A 12800-nucleotide genomic window follows, 5' to 3' on the forward strand; every position below is an offset into this window, starting at 1 on the left:
ATTTTAAACATGGTTAATTAGAAATGTACATTTGACTTCTAAGATTTTTTCTTAAAAACACACAGCACAGAGGGTAAAAACCCCATTGCTCTTGAAATAACAGCATATCAATCAGCTCTGTGTGAGCCATCTTTATAAAAATAGCAATTGATTTTTATATGCAAACTAAATGCAACTGAAATGTTTCATGATGTCTACACATACAAATATGGAAATAAGTTACTTAATTAAGTTATTAATTAAGAAAGAAAATCACAATTGAGATACACCTGAAACTTGTCTGTATTCTTGATAGTTACTCATGAGTCATTTTGTTGGATTTCTGCATTATCATGGAGGGGATAGGCCAACAAGTATTCACATCACTGCTTATAACATCATGGAGTTTTTTTCTGAGGTATTCTAGCTGTCCCTTACATTATTGGCTGCAAGGGAATGTCAAAACCAGAACCAGTCAGTTACTTAATTGATGAAATCAGCAGTATGTTTCATCCCTGAATCTGGTGGTGAAAATAATATTTCAGTACTAGCATTGTCCTGGAAGTGAGACAAAAACATCCCATTTTTACAATGCAAACCACTCCTCTTTGACCCAGTTCCCTATTAGAATAGTTTGCTCTCATCTGACTCTCCCTTTGTATACTCTGCAATGTAAACAAAGTATTGAGCACTCATCTGGGAGGTGTTACCTGTGCTATTCAGAGTACCACTCCAATTGCTTTTGTTCTATAACACATGTAACAAGAAACACATTTCTCCAACAAACATTTTATTTATATTGCAACTTCCAGCTTGTCCTTGGCATGGCATGGAGACCGTGCATAAAAAGAAGACACACAGAAGACAGATTGAAAAGCAGGCATGTCAGGACTGAGCATATCCAATTATGTTTCACTCACTGTCAGTTTTAGGAGACCTCATCGTTGCATCCCCAGTGGGTACTGAGGGCTCTATTGAAGTCATCGCTCTTCTTTCAGCATCATTTCTCCATCAAGAGTGCCTTGTATTTCAACTCTGTATTAGCAAATGGCTAGCGTGTGGTGTTCTTCTGTTCTTGAACTATCTTTGACATCATGTTGTTGTCCCCACACATTATGCATTACCTATTACACAGTATTTTGGATGGTGTACCAGTTAGTGCTAACAGGCATGTATTTGTTTTGTTGCTGGTGGGATTTGCTGGGTCCTGAGAAGATTCTCCAGCTAGCAAAACAAGCAGATGCAGAAAGCCTACAGAACTGTCTGAAAATGCAGCCAAATGTTTGAACATCAAAATTTACCTGGCATCTTGAGGCTAGAGAAGAAAAGATACGTTTTAGAGTATGTCTTCAACCCTACATAGTCTCATTTCGTTTGACTGGGGCCTTCTAACAGTCTCGTTTCCAAGTCCTTTCCTATCTGTCATGAGTTGCCCTTAGAGGGTCGCAGGTTTCAATCCTGCCCAGGTGGGGTTTTTCAGCAGGATCAGACTTGGAAGCTGCTGCTGCACTCAGTGTGACACTGAGTGCTTGTTCTCAGGGTGACTGCAGATGCCCACTGAATGCTTTCCCAGAATCTCACTGGAGGCACGAGTGCCGCCTTCTACGAGCAACGTTTGTGAAAGCATACAGAGAGAAACCTTTTCCTAGAGGTTTTTAAATAGTTACTGCTTTATTTAACAAAGAAAATATGAGACATTATTAACTGTGACTACATAGTAGTTACTCTTTATTAACTTCATATCCTTTTTCCAATGTTACTCATCCCATAAAAGTCCCAAGGATTCACTTTATGGTTAGGAAAGACAGTGCTCCTTGGGTTTCATATAGGCAGTTTCTTTTTAACATGAGGTGTTAAAGATATCTGAACAGTGTAAATGTGTTAGCTTTTATCTGGGCAACTTCCAAACTACAGCAGCCATACAGCACCCATTAGTCACGTCTTTAGCTCAGCATAACAATGAAAAGTCAACACCAGCAAAAGGGACAACTATTTGTAAAAGATTTGGATGCTGAACTAAGAGAATTTAGAATTTCTTCCAAAAGTAAAAATTATGCAAATATTTTTTCAATAAGACAAATATTTCCTCACTGTAATCCTATCTGTCATTAATAGTGTACAAATCTTCACCGCTCTGCTGAGTCAGAAACCAGAGCAGGGAGCTTTTTCTTCACTAATTCCAGGTTTCCCTCCAAACAGTTCTGTGCCTGTGGAAGAGGAGCCCAAGAAGAAAGCAGTCTCCTTACTCTTCCCTACAAACACATGACTGCATAAATCCCACATTCCCTTTTTTCCTTTAAGTCACTGAAAGAACTTCCCGACTTCTTCAGACCAAAGAACTTAGTATAATAGAAAGTAGTCTATAATACAAAAAAAGCTAATGCTTTGCATTCAAAGCCATTTTCTTGGGCAGTAGCCTCCAGTTGTTCTTCACTACTTCTTCATAATTTTTTTAAATTTTCCTAGTTCCTTCCTTTATTTAGTATGTAAGGACAAGGCTTGGTGCTCTCGCTGGGTTTGTCATCATGTGTAGATCAAAAGAGCTGACTGATGCATGTCATTGAAACTAACTAGGATAACTGCCGTAATTCACATCTACTATTTGGATAAAGTGTTTACACGATTTATCTCTGTTGTACCTCATAAAAATAGCAATTTTGTTACACTATTATTACATAGCAACTACAGTTATTGTATTTATTAAGTTGTATATGGCAAAACATGTGCCAAAGCAGACCTTAACATCACTATGGACATGGAATCTACTTCTAGATTCTTTTGAGAAATGTTGTCAAATGTAAGGTTCAGAATACAATGACTGTTATGACACCACCAGCTCACATGGCTTTGCATTTCTGACCTTCTTGTGAAAGGGAATTTGTAGTCAGTAATGCAAGTATTAATGCTATCAGAGTGTATAGGTTTCACATTTGCATATGTATGTTCATGTATAGACATATAAACACCCTAAACAGTGCTGAAACTCATTAGATACATTTTCAGATAAAACATGGTAGTAGAAAATAGAGAATAGAAGTAGAAACTGCTCTAGCCTCATGAATGTTGCCAGAAGTCTTACTATCAAAGTTTGATCACACAACACATAAGAAATGGAGTCACACACATGTGAATACACATGGACATATACAATGTGCAATAGAATGACATTTTAAACTTCTTTCGGTATATTTGCAAAGAACGAATGAAAGGAGAATGAGTCCTGTTGGATCTGATATTGGCAGATAATTATAGCTGTGCTCTTGTTCACCTGAAAAGACTGCAACTGCTCCTCTGTAAATGCAGTCACCGTTGCGGATATTTTCAGGATCAAGAATTATTTCATGCTCAGATGCCCGTGCCAATTAAAGAACTTCACTGACAGTCCTGACTGCAAATCTTCTTCAGCTTCCCTTTACATGCAACAAGCAAGCAGGAGATTCTTTATGCTTCCTAGAAGGACTTACAGGATAGTCCTGGCTACTGGTGCAAAGTAATTTAAGCTTCTGATTTAGCACACTAGACATGTAATTGGCTCTAACTTTTCAGTATTTATTTGCTTTTGAGTGAGGCTGCTAAGAATAATAAATCGAGATTGATTCACTGAATTGCAGCAGCCGTAATACTGGCAGTAATAGACTGGGAACAATGCACAGCTTGAGGTTTTGAGTTTTGCAGCTATTTCTGAAACTATGACACAGTAATGATCTTGCTACTCCACTCACACTGATATAATACCCAGGACTCTACACTGCAGAAAAGAACTTGTTGGTTGTTCCTCAAGAGAGTCACTGAGTAAAACACATGGCACAGTTATTTGGTAACTGAATGCCCATTCCCACAAGTACAGATGCCAATGGGCTAAGAAGATTTGAAAGATGTAAAGCATTCTTTAGCAGACTCATAAAAAAAACAAGAACAAACAAAGCAACCCAAACCCTGTTTTGTTTCTTCTTAAACTATTTATGGCTTGGTTCATTCTGTAGTTGCTGCACTGCATGAGAATTGGAGTAATGAGCCCTGGGCTGGTCCTGCTCCTACTGAAGCATTGGGAACTGGGCGATGACTCTGTTGATCTTGGACTCAGGGTTCCTCATCAGTTAAAGGGAAAGCAGATTTCTCCCACCTCAGAAAGTCCAGGCTTCCTGTATCATATGTGAACAACACACTCATTATACCTGGGCTCTCTGCTTTTATCTTCAATCTCCTACTAAAGTTTTCTTGGAACAGTATTTTCCTTCTGAGCCTGGAAAGTAGTTTTATAGACCCTTGTTCTGATATATTGATGTTTAACCCCATGGTGGTCCATCTGTATCTGAAACTTTCTGTGCGTATCTGACTACTGTGTGAGTTAGATTAAAACTGACTAAAGCCTCTGGCTAAATAAATACAAGATGTTCGTAATATATCCAAAGTAAAATGAACAAAGCCCTGGCTACTGAGCTTATTCTGCCCTTCTGCAGAGCAGGAATGGCTTCATTTAGGCTGTTATGTGTTCTTACTGCATTTTCAGGTGGACTTTTGTTCTCTGAAGCCTTTTTCAGCATTTGCATTTGGTGCTGCAAACGATCAGATTTACAGCCAACTGATCTTTTTGCCCCATAAGATATTTCTGATTCCCTGAACTGCAATGACAGGATCAATTCAGGGATTACAATGCTAAGCAGCTGCTGGAGAGGCTAGAAAACAATCAAAAGGAGCTGTGGCTTCAAGGCCTGCTTGGCTGGCTCCTCCCAACATTAAAGAAGTGCTTGGCTGCATACAGGAATTTCTTTTGTAAAACCTGATGAAGAATGAGTGGCCTGACTCTATTATGCCAGGAATGTTCACAGAGCAGTAGCTTCTTTGCTATTTATACAAACAACACCAATTCCAGTCAGGCATATGTGATTAAATGTGCTCATAGACCACTGGTAGAGTAGAAGTTATCAGTCAAGGCTTGAATGAAGTGGCACTTCAAAAATAATGCTTACAAAAGAAAATTCCAGAGCAGATAAACCAAATCTGCAGGTTCTGAGAACCTGAGCAAATCTGTTTCTTTGCAAAGCAGTTTGGAATGTGACATTTGTTTCTGTCAGTCAAGTCCAACAGATTTAAAACCATGAAAGGGTTCATAAATCAGCATCAGGCTTCTTAGACTGTCTCCTAAACAAGAAAGAGCGAGAGACAAGGGGCAGTCACTGGGGACGATGTGAGGCAGAGGGATGGGATGGACAAGAAGAGCTCTGCCGGACTGAGATTGGGCAGTTCTGTGATACTCAGGTCACTCCAGCGCATCATAAACATTTATCTTTCTTTGTTGACGATTGCAACAACCTGCAAATGGTTAGGATGAAAAGAATGAACCTGAAAAATAGTATTTCTGAGTCAGAAATAAAGTTTTGTGCCATATCAATAAAATGAGATAGCAGCAAAGGACTGCAGCAGAATGCCTAGGATTTTAGATCAGTGCCTATGATTGCATCAGAGCAGCCATCAGTCCAGGAACCATGACAGTGATCAGTAATTAGAAAGAAAGAACTCCATGAACATGCGCTTGAATTGTTAAAACATTTGTTGCATTTTGGTCTATTGTAACACTATGCAAACCTGTCTTAAAGCTGCCACGCAGTGTTCTTACATGAAAGCTGGAGGAGGAGCTCCACCACCATTCATCCCTACCACACTCACCATCTTATCCGCCCCGGTGGCCTCAGACACAGGCACTGCACAAGAGGTGTTCAAGGATGTGCAGTGGTGCTGGTAGTGGGAAGCCTGGTTACCCGGCTCTTACTTCCCCAGAGAAACTGAAAGAAACTTGACACAGGAAGCTACTGGAGACAAGGGATACTGCTGACTGGTGGCATCTCACCCTTTTGCAGAGCAGTGGCTTCCAGCTGCCACTGCCTTCATCACTGGGTGAAAACCAGAAACTGGGACCTTCTGCCTTGAATGAGGGCAGGCTCCCCACCTGCTTTGTTTCTTATGGCCTCAGACACGTATTGCCTCAAGAAGCACTTGCAGATGTGGCAGTGATTGAAGTCTATGAACTTCCTGAGAAATTGCTCTGAGGAGATGATGGCACTGTGTCCACAGAGTGGGGGCTGCAGGGGGAGCGCGCGGCCCCGCTGCGCCCGGATGGGTCAGAGCCACCTCCTGCTGCTTTGAAGACTGGATGGCAGCCAGTGCGATCCGGTGCATTTGGCCTTCCTTTTTGCTTGAATACTGTGGATGAGTTTGTTTGAGTTAATTTGTTGATTTCAAAGAAGTTTAAACAACTTTGCAGAACTCACAGCAGGCAAATTTTCTACTGCAAGGCTGGCTATTTTTAATGGCAGTTCAGGTCTGCAAGCTATGACTGGGGAAAAAAATCAACATTTTGTCACCTACAAGTTATCTGAAGCAGCCTATGAGGGCATCAATTTATAATAATGATTAATAACAAAGCACTGTGGGCACTGGAGCTACAGACCAAAACTAATTTGTGAAAATTACTCAGCAAGTGATTATGTCTAATGTGATTTGCCTTTGGGCAATTCATGAACCAAAAGTTAAATGTGTGGAATGACATTATCCATTATTCATCCAGTACAGACAATGGCACTTGTACTGTAGCAGAGCCTATTTACTCCAGGCAAGTTTAAGGGATTTATTATATTAAGCATTACATGGATTTTATTTGTTTATTTATTCATTTTTTGGGGGAAAATATCTATCCTAAGGAGCTCCAAATACTAAGGTTAGAAAGTCTGCAGGGATTACACCAGTCTGAGTTAGCTTTATAGCTCACATATTGGCAGCACAGCAGTGCTGTTTGTGATCAAACATTTTCATGTGGACTGAAGTCCTTGAGTATCCATCCAGCCTCTGCTACAAGTTTTCTTGTTCACACAATGGCTAGTCTGTCATTACTGACCAAGTTAATTAGTGAGGGCGTATTTTAAGATATTTCAAGCACACTAAGACATATGGCCAATTCCAAGATCATCCTTCAAGGAACCCTTGGTGTATGTTTCTATAAATGCATGTTTAAGAAAAGACTCCTTTTGTGCCTCATTCTCCCCCCAAAAGTGGTGGAGGTTGCAGCCTGCTGGCTTCTACGGGATTGCGTGCAAGCATGGCATCCCCACCTCTTTCCTTACTTCCTCGGTGTTTCTTTCTTTTCCCCAGATCAGGTGAGGCAAATGACAGATAGTTCATTCTGGAAGGATATAAAAGATATGTACTTTCTCCATGCTTTCATACGTTTTTAAAATGTTCTATGCCATGGGATTTTCTTAGGAAAATCTATCAGCAGTGGGTTCATTTTATATTACTACCAAGAAATGTAATACCCCTAGAAGTAGAGGAGATCTTTGTAGCTTAGCAGTTCACAGAAATAAAGAAGCCAGAGCAGACTTAAAATCTGCTCAGGGATTATCAGTGGTAAGGACAGCCATTAAGAAATGGGTAGATAAAACAAATGTGTGAAAAGATACATGAACCACCCTTGTTAGTGCCCACTTATTTTCTTCCTGATTGTTTTCCCTTTGTCCAATTCAGCAGACTCTAAGGAGTAGTTTTGCATTTCTTTTGTTCTCAGCTCCATGCCAAAATACACTGCTTTGTTACAAGACAATCACAGTATTTTTCTGTAACTTCATGATTAAGTCCTTCAGAAGGATATGCTCACTTGAATTGGACAGAGATGACATTTTCTTTTAATTCTTTGGGTTATGAAGGAATGTCCAGAGGAAAAGGCTAAGTGGCTCTGTCTTACAAGTATAGATTTTAAAGGCAGAAGGAAATGGCTCGAATAAATTCAGAGCACCACAAGTCTATTAAAAAGCTCTTTCCACAGAGACAGAGTGAGAAGGAAGCCTGAGACAGCAGAGATTGTCTTCTCTTTCCCTTGCCAGCCTAGAGAAAAGAGAGATGAGCACCCCACTGGTAGCCACAGCAGTGTGGTCATACAATCACAGAATCAATGAATCACAAAACCATTGAAAATACCACTAAGATCTCTAGTCCAATCATCAGTCCATCCCCACACGATGCCCACTAACCATGTCCCTCAATGCCACATCTACCCTTTTCTTGAACACCTTCAGGGACGGTGACGTTATCACTTCCCTGGGCAGCTTGTTCCAATGCATCTCCAGTGGTTAAGGAGCACACTGCACTCAGGGGATGCTGTTTCTGCTTCTTCATGCAACCAGTAACACCTCTCTGTGAAGACCAGAAGAAGTGATGAAATTCTGGGAAATGTGGTCTTGTGGTGACAGTGCTATTCTGAGATTTTGGAGGGATCGACTTCCAGGTCCTAGCTCTACCAGTATAGTTTGAAGTGATCTTTGCTTTGCTGCATGTCATGTCACAGTGCTGCATTAAGCAACCTCTTGTCAGCAGGTCAAGAGAGGTTATCCTCCCCCTCTCTTTAGCCCTAGTGAGGCCTCACCTGGAATACTGCACCCAGTTCTGGGTTCCACTGTACAAGAAACACGTGGAGCTTCTGGAGCAAGTCCAGCAATAGGCTACTAAAATGATTAAGAAACTGGAATGACATCTCTTGTAGAAGGAAAGGCTGGGGCAGCTGGGCCTGTTTATCCTAGAGAACAGAAGACTAAAAGGGTATCTGAGCAATGTATTGGAAGGAAGGGTGCCAAAAAGATTGGGCCAGACTCTTCTCACTGGTGCTCAGTGAGGTCAAGAGGCAACAGGAGCAAACTGGAACACAGGAAGTTCCATCTGAAGACGATGAAAAAATTTATTTACAACAAAAGTGACAGAGCACTGGCACAGGTTGCCTGGATAGGTTGTGGAGTCTCCCTCCCCGGAGATATTCAAAATCCACCCAGACACAATTCTGACTGATGTTCTCTATGGGACTGGCTTGAGCAGGGGTTTGGATTAGCTGATCTCCAGAGGTCATTTCCAGCCTCAACCTTTCCATGTTCCTGTGGTTCAATGATTTTGTGATTCTGACCACATGTAGACAGGAATTCAAGCAGTTGCAGATGGGACAGCCCCAAGACCTAAAAAGCAGCCAAATCCATCCTGTGTTCATGAAACTGGGTGTCAATACTGTCTTACACTTAAAAAATCTTTCCATCAACCTCCTTAGCTCCCTACCTCATAAAAATCAATCATTTTCTAATTAACTAGTCAGATTCCGATGCACTTTGCCAAAATTTTATTATCCTGTTCTCAGAGCTGTAGCATGCAACTATTTATTCAAGTTTCTACTGCTCCCACTTTGATGAAATTGGGTGAACGAATCTCCTTCTGGGAGCCTAAGGGAGCTCTGTAATGAGAAACAGTTGCAGGAAGGTGAGTAACCCTTTTGCTTTGCAGGGTTTGCAATATGAGGAGAAAGGAAAAAACATATGTGCTCCCTCTTTATGTTCCAGTATCCAAAGGGAAGAAATTAATGCAAAAAACAGCTTCCACATGTATTTCTTGGTCTGATGGTTAGACTTTTTTCCTAATTTGAGTGAAATGATTATCCTCTTTGGGGTTTTACTGTAACATTCACAGCTGAGGGTCAGGCCCAAAGCCTCCCTGAGACATCAGTAAACTCCGCAGAAACAAATAGAAGATGATGTTCTTTAACTGACTTGGGCATTACAGTGCAAAGCACTATAATACATAGCATTGAACACTGAGGTTCCTCATGCAACCTTTATGGAAGCTAAATGTCTTGAGAGCAATATTTATCATCTTAAGTGGAGAAATAACCAAACATGTCAATAAGAAATGTAGAGGTGATGGAGAGAGCCTCAGCCTACCAACTTAAAGTGAGTGAGGCATTCAGCCTTACCTGGCGGATATTTTCTGCAGTGAGTCTTCTCCTGGGGTGTGGGACCTAAGGTACTTCTGTCTACTTTCTTACAAAACTGTAGCAAGAAAGCTTCATCATAACCAAAAGATGGAATGCTTAATGAAGGTGTGAGAGCTCTACCATCTTCATTTTTTCCCAATTTGGTATGCAGACTGAGATTTAGTTTGCTTGTACCCTAGGTGTTAACTCCTGGACTATAAAATTACATGCACTTCCACTCTTTGCCTCAGTGAGAACAGAATCATTTATATCAGGCCTCAGTAAGAGAGAATGAGATTCATTGCAGATTGCCAAATATTTTGCTGAAAGTTTAAGGCAGTGAACAGCAGAGGTGTTTGTACATGCTCTCAAAACTTTGGTACTGCTGATATGACACAAAACTATATAACCCAGCACCGCCAAAGTTACCACAGCGATTCATTGGCAGTGTCCATACAGCCTTTGTCAGCCAGACACAAATGTAGGCTTGAGTTCGCTGTGCCAAATTAATTAGCTTGTTGTGTCTGTGCTACCTCTGAGGCTGCCCATCAAACTGCTTTACCTTCATAGTTACAGGGAAAAGTCAGCTGTTGCCCTCCTGGAGAGCATAAGCCAACACAGGTGAACAGCAGAACCTGCATTCACAGTCAACACCTGGAACAAATTCAGCACCGTAATCAAACCGCTCCTTCCCTGTCTCTGCTTAGGTTATTCTGTTTTGGAGACTATTAATGAGGTTTGCCTAATCTAAGTGCATGTGCATGGCACAATCCTTGCTGTGCTGTTGCAAGGATTTGGGGTCCTGCTTGTGCGTAATCTCCTTTGTCCTCTTTGATACTGAGCCAGACTGCTATGGAATGAATGCCTGTGCCTTTGGTAGCTGTGCTAGCAATGCAGAACACATTTATGCTGCATTGCACCAGGTAGGGTCTCACTCTAATGCTTTTCATTTATATCTTCAAGAAAAGGCCAAGGAAGAAAGTTTCTGGCTTGCCAGTGAGTCCTGTGGACATTCTGCCAGGGAGATTCTCAGACTAAAGCCACTTTCTTTTTCCTACTTCTGCATGTGTTCATATCTTGAAGTCAGTATTTTAAACTAAATAATAAGCTAGATAATGGAGCATGCAATTGTGTATGCTGGCAAGAAGTGGGAGGGGAAAAAAAGAGCAAACTTGCAAGTGTGTCACGTATATTATTTTAGCCAGTAAGTGTTTCCTGTTAAAATTATCAGACATGATGAATCCAATTCCTTTGCCATTTTATTGAAAAATTAAGAATTTAATGGGGAAAGGCTGTTTTCCAGAGAATTAAATAGCTTGAAGTAAAATGACAAATGAAAGGCATTTAACCCAGTACGATTTTCCACAAAAATGTGAAAATGAAGATGAAAATAATCAAACTCACCTTAAGCCTGTTAAATGCAGCCTTCAGGATCTGCGTCTCCCTCTCACTCTCAGGAACAACACGAATGACTTTATCACTGCCAATAAGAGAACACTGAATTGACACTGTAAGGATTCTTGCAGCAGCACAATGCAACAGTAAATAGGTTCAGACAGTGGCTGTAACTGCACTCGGCAGCAGCAAAATGCCAGGTGAACTGGAGCTGTGCTTCTAAACTTTCTGCTTAGGTTAGGCACTTCAATGCATGTGTTTTGCTCTTTCCAGACAGGAGTGTTAGCTTGTCCTTCCACTTCTGTGTAAATACTTTCGTTCCTTGCTTCTAACAACCATTCAAGCAGGTATCTTCCATACTGAAAGTGTGCCTCAGATCAAAAATTATCTTTTATTTTTGCCAAAACATAAAATGTCGTTCTGAAGGCAAGATGAGCAAGATGCACTGCTTGTGTAGGTTTGAAAATGTAATGGGCTTTGAAGGATCCAGTGGTCTCATACTTTAAAGAGGGGACTTTAGAAGATACGTGGCCTTCATATCTAGGACATAACTTTTTCCTTATCCTTGCACAAATTTGTCATGTAAACATGTAAACAGCTAATCATACATGCTCAGAAGGTTCTAGATAATAGCAGCTCATTTCATGCACTTTTTTTTAGCAGATCGTAATGAGCATAAACTTGCAAACATAGAACAAGAAACTGAGTAGCTGTCCCTCCATCTGATGGAACTGTGGAAGTCTGGAGAGCACAAGGTGACTACAGAAAACACAAGGTGTGATTGTGCAACTAAAACATTACATTCCATACACAATAAGGGCTGAAATAAATGTGCATGGCCAATGCTAATTCTGGTGTTTTCCTACCTTTTAAGACTTTGACTTCACACTGTAACATTCAGTACTTCTCTCCCACGAGCCAATAGAAATCATACACTTCTTTATTTGGACAGTTCTGTCCTATAGCCAGGATCCTCTTCAATTTTTTCTAAAGTCCCATTTCTTCCTTAGTTGGGAATTTTCTGCTGTAGAATTTCCCTTGGCACTGAGAGGAAGCTTGTTACAGAAACATACTGTGAAGTCTCTTACCTTCCTGATGCTTCTCAATCTGCTCAGAAGATACTTGGCTAACTAGAAACAACACCGGTGAGTGTGCCTTCACCTATCTCCCTGCCTTAGGAAGGCTCCAAGGCTGCTGCCATATCTCAGAAAGCAAGCACTAGATCCTCCCTTTGTGTCTGCAGCTCTTTTAAGACTCCCCAGTGTTGCAAGAATTCTCAAGGCATTTGCAAGTAAACATTAAATATTATCAGACTGTCATCTGAAATCTGGGAAGAAAACTCTAACTCCAATGTGGTGTTAGAAAGTGGCACTCCTTTATTCCTCACAATGCACACTGGGCAACTTGACAAGCAAGCGCACCCTCTCAGAGTTCAGGTTCTACATTTGAACAGTTAGGACACACATATGCAGTACATTGGTATACATATTCATTCTTTCTCAAGGTCTCATAGATATGTGCTAACGTCTCTTTGGGCGTGCTCAGTGGTATCTAGGGCAGTCGAGTGCCCACCTTCTTCTTCCCCTTTTTTTCACCATCAGCTTCATCAGCGAAGCCTTTGACCTACTTCCATCCACCTTTCCCCAGTTTG

General features: G+C 41.0%; 1 protein-coding gene across 5 annotated transcripts in view; it reads right to left on the bottom strand.

Annotated features, from left to right (window-relative positions):
- The window catches only part of CPA6 (carboxypeptidase A6), an 87055-nt gene that overhangs the window by 33674 nt on the left and 40581 nt on the right, over nt 1–12800 (bottom strand). For 3 of the 5 annotated variants that reach the window (NM_001396602.1, XM_025147084.3, NM_001006344.2), the window contains exon 2: nt 11159–11234. In NM_001396602.1, coding sequence (NP_001383531.1) covers nt 11159–11234 — 76 coding nt within the window. Of the gene's footprint in view, nt 1–11158; nt 11236–12800 lie in introns of those variants that run through there. The other 2 variants (XM_040677575.1, XM_025147085.2) reach the window with 1 other exon arrangement.

This window comes from Gallus gallus, chromosome 2 (genome assembly GCF_016699485.2).
Source record: "Gallus gallus isolate bGalGal1 chromosome 2, bGalGal1.mat.broiler.GRCg7b, whole genome shotgun sequence".
Classification (NCBI taxonomy): domain Eukaryota; kingdom Metazoa; phylum Chordata; class Aves; order Galliformes; family Phasianidae; genus Gallus; species Gallus gallus.